We start from the raw sequence: 10,710 nt of genomic DNA on the forward strand, positions 1-10,710 counted from the left end.
GATTTTTAAAAATTAAGAAAATAAGTCAAGAATTAATTATGTTACTTTTCTTAGAGTCTTTATTCTCCATTCCCTCTTAGATAATATTTTCATTGGCTGTGTACAATTTTGAATGATCAAGTTGTTCCTGAAATGACATACATTCTTTACACAACACATACTTAATACACTTCCCTGCATCATACTTCAAAAAGATTAGAGGGTAAAGACTCAATGGAATAGCATGCAAGGCTCCTTTAAAACACACTTGCCATGCTCTAGTAAATTTTGTGCTAACATCAACTCCCAGTGGGTGAAACAGGAGCAGGTGTCACTTTCAGCTGATTTACATATTGAGACATTAGACAGCAGCCCAGGCTCCTTTAAGAGCAGCTGCCAGGAGCCTAAGAAGCATTCTCTTTTCAAACACTCAGAGATGGAGTCAAAGGCATTCCTCCTATGGATGATGCTGTTCCTGGTACAAGGTGAGAAGGTGCAGAGCAGTGTTGGGTGCACCCACTGCAGCCATCATGGTTTTCCATGCCTCTAGTATCTTGATCGTTAGATTAAAGGCATTTGTGTGTTTCCCCATTTCTTTTTACTTTCTGGTTTCTCAAAGTGATGCCCACAAGTATTCTTAAAATTTTTAATGAAAAATTCCCTTGCTGGGAACGTTTCTAAACATGTATAACCATGGTCTGTGTGTTTATGATTCCAGGTTCCACTGGGGACATTGTGCTGACCCAGTCTCCAGGTTTGCTGCCTGTGTCTCTGGGACAAAAGGCCACCATCTCTTGCAAGTCTAGTGAAAGTGTATATACAGGCAGTTATCATCGTATGCACTGGTATCAACAGAAACCAGGACAGCCCCCAAAACTCCTTATCTATCGTGCATCTAACCTAGAATCTGGGGTCCCTGCCAGATTCAGTGGCAGTGGGTCTGGGACAGACTTCACCCTCACCATCAGTCCTGTGGAGGCTGATGATGCTGTAACCTATTACTGTCAGCAGAGTCGTAAGTTTCCTCCCACAGTGCTCCAGAGTTGAAGCACTGGTGTTTCTGGTCAGTGAGGCTCAGTCTCTAGCTGTCTTTTACTCTCTGACATCTCAATACACAGCTTTAGACTTGTTGGGGGAAAATCTTAACCAATGAAACAAACTTTTATAACCTGATTTGATTGTTTATCCCATGCTATATACTTTATAATTCAATATTTTCCCAACAAAATAGACCTTCATGGTTGTTTATGTATTAGCAAATATTCATTTAAATTTTTGTTAACACATGTTTGCCTTTGAATGATTTTCCCTCTTTTTCCCCTATCTCCTATACCACATCTCTGCCTACTCCATCCTACCCTCAGTGTTCCTTTGTAGACTTTCCTATCACTTAAGATATACTGTTTCCCAAAAGACACTTAAGGTCATGCTCAACATCCTTAGCAATCAGGGAAATGCAAATCAAGACAACTTTAAGATACCATCTTACACCTGCCAGAATGGCTAAAATAAAAAACACCAATGATAACCTTTGCTGGAGAGGTTGCAGAGAAAGGGGTACACTCATCCATTGCTGGTGGGAATGCAATCTTGTGCAGTTATCAAGCAAGAATTACTGTTACAATATTTATATCTATTTTATCTTTTATCATAACAATGGAAAACAACTATAACTATCTATTCTTCAACTCCATCAAAGACTCCAGAAGAATACAATATTACCTAAGCATACAAAAAGTAAGCAACTTTTAAAACTCTAGAAATGACAGAGGCATCTCACTGCCTGTACAGTCACCCAAAGTTCCTCTGTACCATTGGGGCATCAATCTTCGGCCTACAGGCCCATAGTTTCCAGCAGACATTTCCATGAAGCAGGAAATTTCAAAGGCAGTCACCATCTGCTTGTCCTGAAGAATGTCTTGCAGACTCTTTCATGAATCAGGAACCCCGAAAGACCATCTCACCTTTAGGCAAGTTCAGTAGTCCTCTCTCTGCGGGTTCTCTGTGTCCAGTTTATGCAATAGTCCAGGCAAGAGCAGTTTCTTGGCCACATGGCTATCAAACTCCATAAGGATCCTCTTCGATGCCCATCTTCTTCTTGAAGTAGATTGGTGCTGCCAAGAGCAGACATGTCTCATTGTCATGAAACACCCTAAGTTATTTAACCCACAAACCTATGAACACCTCATTTTTGATAAAGAAGCCAAAAGTATACAATGGAAGAAAGAAAAAGCATCTTCAACAAATGGTGCTGGCATAACTGGATGTCAACCTGTAGAAGAATAAAAATAGACCCATATCTATCACCATGCACAAAACTCAAGTCCAAATGGATTAAAGACCTTACTATCAGTCAGAACACATTGAACCTAATAGAAGAGAAAGTGGGAAGTACCCTACAACAGATGGGCACAGGAGATCACTTCCTAGGTATAACCCCAGAAGCACAGACATTAAGGGCAACATTGAATAAATGGGACCTACTAAAACTGAGAAGCTTCTGTAAAGCAAAGGACACTGTCACTAAGGCAAAAAGACAACCTACTGACTGGGAGAAGATCTTCACCAAGCCCGCAACAGACAAAGGTCTGATCTCCAAAATATATAGAGAACTCAGGAAACTAGGCTTTAAAATGCTAATTAACCCAATTAAAAAATGTGGCACTGAACTGAACAGGGAATTCTCAACAGAAGAAGTTCAAATGGCCAAAAGACACTTAAGGTCATGCTCAACCTCCTTAGCAATCAGGGAAATGCAAATCAAAACAACTCTGAGATACACCTGTCAGAATGACTAAAATCAAAAACTCCAAAGATAGCCTTTGCTGGAGAGGTTGTGGAGAAAGGGGTACACTCATTCATTGCTGGTGGGAATGCAAACTTGTGCAACCACTTTGGAAATCAGTGTGGTGCTTTCTCAGGAAATTCGGGATCAACCAACCCCAGAAAACAGCAATACCACTCTTGGAAATATACCCAAGAGATGCCCTATCATACTACAAAAGCATTTGTTCAACTATGTTCATAGCAGCATTATTTGTAATAGCCAGAACCTGGAAACAACCTAGATGCCCTTCAATGGAAGAATGGATGAAGAAAGTGTGGAATATATACATATTAGAGTACTACTCAGCGGTAAAAAACAATGACTTCTTGAATTTTGCATGCAAATGGATGGAAATTGAAAACACTATCCTGAGTGAGGTAAGCCAGACCCAAAAAGATGAACATGGGATGTACTCACTCATTATTGGTTTCTAGCCATAAATAAAGGACATTGAGCGTATAATTTGTGATCCTAGAGAAGCTAAATAAGAAGGTGAACCCAAGGAAAAACATATAGTTATCCTCCTGGATAATTGAAGTAGACAAGATTGCCAGGAAAAAATTGGGATCTTGGGGGTGCGGTTGGATGGGGGAAAGGGGAAATGTGGAGAGACAAGTGAGAAGGGGAGGATGGGGAGAGCTTGGGTAAATGGGATGGTTGGGATAAAGGAAGGGTGTATATGGGAACAGGGAAGCATATATCTTAATTAAGGGAGCCATTTTAGGGTTGGCAAGAGACTTGACTCTAGAGGGGTTCCCAGGTGTCCAGGGAGATGTCCCCAGCTAGTTCCTTGGGCAGCTGAGGAAAGGGAGCCTGAAATGACCCTATCCTATAGCCACACTGATGAAAATCTTGCATATCACCATAGAACCTTCATCTGGCGATGGATGGAGATAGAGACAGAGACCCATATTGGAGCAATGGACTGCGTTCCCAAGGTCCCAATGAGGAGCAGAAGGAGGGAGAACATGAGCAAGGAAGTCAGGACCACGAGGGATGCACCCACCCACTGAGACAGTGGGGCTGATCTATTGGGAGCTCACCAAGGCCAGCTGGACGAGACTGAAAAAGTATGGAATAAAACCGGACTCTCTGAACATGGCAGACAATGAGGGCTGCTGTGAAGCCAAGGACAGTGGCACTGAGTTTTGACCCTACTGAATGTACTGGCTTTGTGGGAGCTTAGCCTGTTTGGAAGCTCACCTTCCTAGACCTGGATGGAGGGGGAGGACCTTGGTCTGCCCACAAGGCAGGGAACCCTGACTGCTCTTTGGAATGGAAAGAAAGGAGAGTGGGGTGTGGGGAGGGGGGGAGGGGGAGAAAAAGGGAGGCGGGGAGGACATGGAATTTTTTAATAAATAAATAAATAAAAGAAATCAAAAACAGAATATAAACTATGTGACTAGTGGACTATTTAAAAATATATGGCCCTTCATGGATATTATACACTGTATAATATAGGAATGTTTATGAACATAAATGAGAAATATGTAGTAGAAAAATAGTTGAAAATGTGTACATTTGTTTATGCTGTGAAACATTTGTTTAATGATGCAAAGATGTATTATATAATTTTATGTGGCATTTGTATTATTCTGTGAAACTGTGTTACTGTGCCTTTGTAAAATGTCTGATTGGTCTAATAAAGATCAGAACACTCAACAGTAGGTAGGAGACAGATAGGCAGGGTTGCCAGCGAGAGAATAATCAGAGAGAAAGAGAAGAGAGAGGACACAGAAAAGAAGGAGGGAAGAAACCAGTGGTCAGCCAACCAGATACACAGCAAACCACAAAGTAGGAAGTAGAGAAGATTAGATATAGATAGATAGATAGATAGATAGATAGATAGATAGATAGATAGATGAGAGAAAGAGAGAGATAATAGAGAAAGATAAATGCCTGGAGGCAAAAGGTAGATGGGATAATTTAAACTAAGAAAACCTGTCTAAGGACAGAATCCACTACAGCCTGAAAGAGAAGCACATGAGGGGAATTTAACCAGACTAAAAAGAAACTTATTTTTTTTTCTGTTTATCTATATAGGTTTATTGTCTTTCACTTTTGTGTTTTTTTTTTTTTGGCTCTTCCTTATTTCCTATTTTTTTTATTTATTTATTAAAGATTTCTGTCTCTTCCCCGCCACCGCCTCCCATTTCCCTCCCCCTTCCCCGATTAAGTCGCCCCCCTCCTCAGCCCTAAAAGCAATCAGGGTTCCCTGTCCTGTGGGAAGTCCAAGGAACCCCCATCTCCATCCAGGACTAGTAAGTTGAGCATCCAAACTGCCTAGGCTCCCACAAAGCCACTGCATGCAGTAGAATCAGAAACCCATTGCCATTGTTCTTGAGTTCTCAGTAGTCCTCATTGTCCATGTTCAGAGAGTCCGGTTTTATCCCAGGCTTTTCCAGACCCAGGCCAGCTGGCCTTGGTGAGTTCCCAGTAGAACATCCCCATTGTCTCAGTGTGTGGGTGCACCCCTCACGGTCCTGAGTTCCTTGCTCGTGCTCTCTCTCCTTCTGCTTCTGATTTGGAACTTGAGGTTTATGTCCAGTGCTCCAATGTGGGTCTCTGTCTCTGTCTCCTAAAAAGAAACTTCTGTTCCAAGTGACCTGTCACCAGACAAACCAGGGAAAGTGCTTCAAGCTTAAATGGCAAAGGCATGGTCACCAATTGCCACACTTGGCACACTTGCGTTTCTTTTTTTTTTTAAATATTTATTTATTTATTTATTTATTTATTTATTATGTATACAATATTCTGTGTGTGTGTGTCCGCAGGCCAGAAGAGGGCACTAAATCTCATTACAGATGGTTGTGAGCCACCATGTGGTTGCTGGGAATTGAACTCATGACCTTTGCAAGAGCAGGCAATGCTCTTAACCACTGAGCCATCTCTCCAGCCCCCACACTTGCGTTTCTTAAAGCAAATAAATAGCAGATCATTCTGTTTTGCATGGCAATGCCTTGTGAAATTGGTGATTGTTAATTCCTTGTTCCTGATTTCAAGTTTGAGGAGAAATAGCAAAGCTGAGGAACAATAATATAATCAAATGATAACTACCAGATACAAAATCATCCAGAACTGCCCAGACAGTTTTGTCTTTATATTAATATAGTTTGCCTGTAGAAGTAAATCAAATAAACATGAGAATCCTTCATATCAGATCAATCTTGCCTCATTAAAGCAGCAACCCTAACTACAAGACACCTGCCAAAACAACCTGCTCATGTGCCACCTGATATAATCAAATATGGGCCTTTAGGTTTAGCTGAATAGACTGTTCAAGAGGTTCCACAATAGACAAGCCACAGGAAGTGAAGTCTCTCCCAACTTTCAAGACATGTAGCACTAATGTGACAACTTGGAAAAATTAAAAAAACTGCTGCAATCAAAAAAAATGGAAAAGGAAAAGCTGCCTAGAAACAAACCATGCTAAGGCCAAGTACTTATAAGTAAGAATAAGTCCCCATGTATGTATTTGGGACCCTCAAAGAGCAAAGAGTAAAGAGAAAAAAGTAACCAACAATATCACTTAACTTTCATATTATAATTCCTATATATCCTGAATTATTATTTACATTCAGTATGAAGAATTTCTTTTCAGTGCTTCTATTTTAATGAACGGACCAGAGTGGCTCTATGGGTAACATGCTTGCCACATACACGTGAGGACCTGATTCACATCCCAGCGACCCACATAAAGTCAGATGCAGCTGCACCACATGAGTGCACTCAGAGTGATGCTGTGGCAAAATGAGAGATGGAGACTGCAGAGTATCCAGATGGTCCAGGGCCAGGCTCTTTATGGAGCAGTGGTGAACAAGAGACTCTATCTCAGATAAGACAGAAGGCAACTTCTTATCTTCATCCATATGCCAAGGCAAGGAGGTTGTCCACAAACAAGAGCAGGCAAAAACATACATAGACAGCATCACACACACTGAAACACAGATTTAAAAAAAAATAAGGAATATGTCAAGAATTAATTATGTGCCCCTGTCTCCCTCCCTCCCTCCCTTCTTTGGCAGCATAGCGCCTCCCTGATCAGGCTGCTCGGGCGCTGGGACCGAACCCGAACCAGGAGGAGGACAAAGGGGTGGGCAGTAGCTCCTTTGTTCCCATAGCCTGCCCGCAGCAAGCAGGGTGGGCCCTTTGTTCGCGAGCTAACCAAGCAGCACAGAGTTTCGATCTGGGCATCGAGTGGACCATCATTGTGGAGAAACATCTCTGGGGAGTGACATCACTGGGAAGGTACATCAGGGGGCAAGAAGACCTGATCCTGTAAAAGAAGATCCATAGGGGAGTATTGGGAGGAAGAGATGGGCGGACGCCAATGCAGGAATTCTCCCAACAATCTGAAAAACAACACAAAACGACCAGTAGCCAGTGACCTCACAACAGGAGGACATGAACACCTTAATCAAGAAGAAGTAGAAAAAACTGACTTCATGAAAGTGATTGACACCCTCAAACAGCATATAAAAAACGCCGTTATAGAAATGGATGAGAAGTATAACAGAAAGTTCGAGGAATTGAGTAAATCAGGGAATGACACCCTAGGAAAACAAGGAAAAACAATCAAGCAGATAATGGAAACAGTTCATGACTTGAAAACTGAAATGGAGGCAAAGAAGAAAACACAAACAGAGGGCCGGCTGGACATGGAAAATCTAGGTAAATGAATAGAGACTACAGAATCAAGCATAACCAGCAGAATACAAGAGATAGAAGAAAGAATCTCAGATTCTGAGGATAACATAGAGAAAATAAACACTCTGATCAAAGAAAACAGCAAGTCCAACAAACTCTCATTACAAAACATTCAGGAAATATGGGACACGATAAAAAGACCGAACCTAAGAATAATTGGAGTAGAAGAAGGAGAAGAAGTGCAGCTCAACGGTACAGAAAATATACTTAATAAAATTATAGAGGAAAACTTTCCCGACCTGATGAAAGATGTACCTATGAAGGTTCAAGAAGCATACAGAACACCAAATAGGCTGGATCAAAAAAAACTTCCCCTCACCATATAATAATCAAAACACAAAATATACAGAATAAAGAAAGAATATTAAGAGCCGCAAAGGAAAAAGGCCAAGTTACTTATAAAGGTAAACCTATCAGACTTACACCTGACTTCTCTATGGAAACCATGAAAGCCAGAAGGTCCTGGATAGATGTACTGCAAAAACTAAGAGATCATGGATGCAAGCCCAGACTACTATATCCAGCCAAACTTTCGTTCACTATAAATGGAGAAAACAAAATTTTCCAGGATAAAAACAAATTTAAACAATATGTAGCCACAAATCCAGCCTTACAGAAAATAATAGAAGGAAAATCACTAACCAAGGAGTCCAACAATGACAACAATAACTCAGACATCTAGAGACCCTTCACCAACACAAATCAAAGAAGGAAAACACACAAACCCTACTACTAAAAAAGTGAGCGGAGTTAACAAACACTGGTCATTAATATCACTTAATATCAATGGGCTCAACTCACCTATTAAAAGGCACAGGCTAAGAGATTGGATAAGAAAACAGGATCCAACATTCTGCTGTCTACAAGAAACACACCTCAACCACAAAGACAGGCACCTACTCAGAGTAAAGGGCTGGGAAAAGGCTTATCAAGCAAATGGACCTAAGAAACAAGCAGGTGTGGACATACTAATTTCTAACAAAGTTGACTTCAAACTTAAATCAATCAGAAGAGATGGAAAGGGACATTTTATACTCATAACAGGAACAATTCATCAGGAAGAAGTCTCAATCCTGAATATCTATGCCCCTAATATAAAAGCACCCACGTACGTAAAAGAAACATTACTAAAACTCAAGGCAGCCATCAAACCGCACACACTAATAGTTTGAGACTTCAACACTCCTCTCTCACCAATGGAAAGGTCAATCAGACAGAAACCTAACAGAGAAATAGGAGAATTAATGGAGGTAATGAAGCAAATGGACTTAACAGACATCTATAGAACATTCTGCCCAAAGAGGAAAGAATATACCTTCTTCTCTGCAGCTCATGGAACCTTCTCGAAAATTGACCACATACTCAGTAACAAAGCTAACTTACACAGTTACAAAAAAGTATTAGTAACCACCTGTGTCTTATCAGATCACCATGGATTAAAGTTAGAATTCAACAACAATGCTACCCCCAGAAAGCCTACAAACTCATGGAAACTGAACAGTCAACTACTGAGCCACACCTGGATCAATGAAGAAATAAGGAAAGAAATCAAAGTCGTCCTTGAATTCAATGAAAATAAAGAAACAACCTACTGTAACTAATGGGACACTATGATAGCAGTTCTAAGAGGAAAGTTCATAGCACTAAGTGCCCACTTAAAGAAAACAGAGAAAGCACACATTGGAGACTTAACAGCCCACCTGAAAGCTCTAGAAAAAAAGAAGCAGACTCACCTAGGAGGAGTAGAAGACTGGAAATAATCAAACTGAGGGCAGAAATCAACAAAATAGAAACACAGAAAACAATCCAAAGAATCAATGAAACAAAAACCTGGTTCCTGGAGAAAATCAACAAGATTGATAAACCCCTATCCAAACTAATCAAATGACAGAGAGAGAACACGCAAATTAATAAGATCAGAAATGAAAAGGGGGACATAACCACAGACACAGAGGAAATTCAGAGTCATTAGATCTTACTACAAAAGCCTGTATGCCACAAAACTGGAAAATGTAAAAGAAATGGTCACTTATTTAGATAAATACCATTTACCAAAATTAAACCAGGACCAGGTGAACAATCTAAACAGACCTGTCAGTCGCGAAGAATTAGAAGCTGTTATCAAAAACCTCCCTACCAAAAAAAGCCCAGGACCAGAAGGTTTCAATGCAGAATTCTACCAGAACTTCCAAGAAGACCTAATACCTATACTCCTTAATGTATTTCACAATATAGAAACAGAAGTGTCATTACCAAATTCCTTTTATGAAGCCACAGTTACTCTGATACCAAAACCACACAAAGACTCAACCAGGAAAGAGAACTAAAGGACAATCTCACTCATGAATATCGACGCAAAAATCCTCAACAAAATACTGGCAAACCGAATCCAAAAACACATCCGAAAAATTATCCATTGTGATCAAGTAGGCTTCATTCCTGAGATGCAGGGCTGGTTCAACATACAAAAATCTATCAATGTAATGCAGCATATAAATAAACTGAAAGAAAAAAACCATATGATCATTTCATTAGATGCTGAAAAAGCATTTGACAAAATCAACATCCATTTATGTTAAAAGTCTTGGAGAGATTAGGGATACAAAGGTCTGATCTCCAAAATATATAGAGAACTCAAGAAACTAGACTTTAAAATGCTAATTAACCCAATTAAAAAATGGGGCACTGAACTGAACAGAGAATTCTCAACAGAAGAAGTTCAAATGGCCAAAAGACACTTAAGGTCATGCTCAACTTCCTTAGCAATCAGGGAAATGCAAATCAAAACAACTTTGAGATATCATCTTACACCTGTCAGAATGGCTAAAGTCAAAAACACCAAGGATAACCTTTGCTGGATAGGCTGTGGAGGAACGGGTACCCTCATCCATTGCTGGTGGGAATGCAATCTTGGGCAACCACTGTGGAAGTCAGTGTTTCGGTTTCTCAGGAAATTCGGGATCAACCTAACCCTGGACCCAGCAATACCACTCCTGGGAATATACCCAAGAGATGCTCTATCATATGACAAAAGCATTTGTTCAACTATGTTCATAGCAGTATTATTTGTAATAGCCAGAACCTGGAAACAACCTAGATGCCCTTCAATGGAAGAAGGGATGAAGGAAGTATGGAATATATACACACTAGAGTACTACGCTGCGGTAATAAATAATGACTTCTCGAATTTTGCATGA

At 40.4% G+C, this 10,710-nt stretch overlaps 1 gene segment (V, D, J or C); it reads left to right on the plus strand.

Annotated features, from left to right (window-relative positions):
* Positions 1-415: 415 nt before the first annotated feature.
* LOC121433654 lies at positions 416-1,026 on the plus strand. The segment is given in 2 exon segments: positions 416-464; positions 698-1,026. Coding segments are annotated over 2 exon segments (378 nt in total).
* The last annotated feature ends 9,684 nt before the right edge of the window (positions 1,027-10,710 follow it).

The sequence above is a fragment of the Microtus oregoni genome, unplaced genomic scaffold, assembly GCF_018167655.1.
Source record: "Microtus oregoni isolate MIOR12 unplaced genomic scaffold, Mior012 000002F_ref0000024, whole genome shotgun sequence".
Classification (NCBI taxonomy): domain Eukaryota; kingdom Metazoa; phylum Chordata; class Mammalia; order Rodentia; family Cricetidae; genus Microtus; species Microtus oregoni.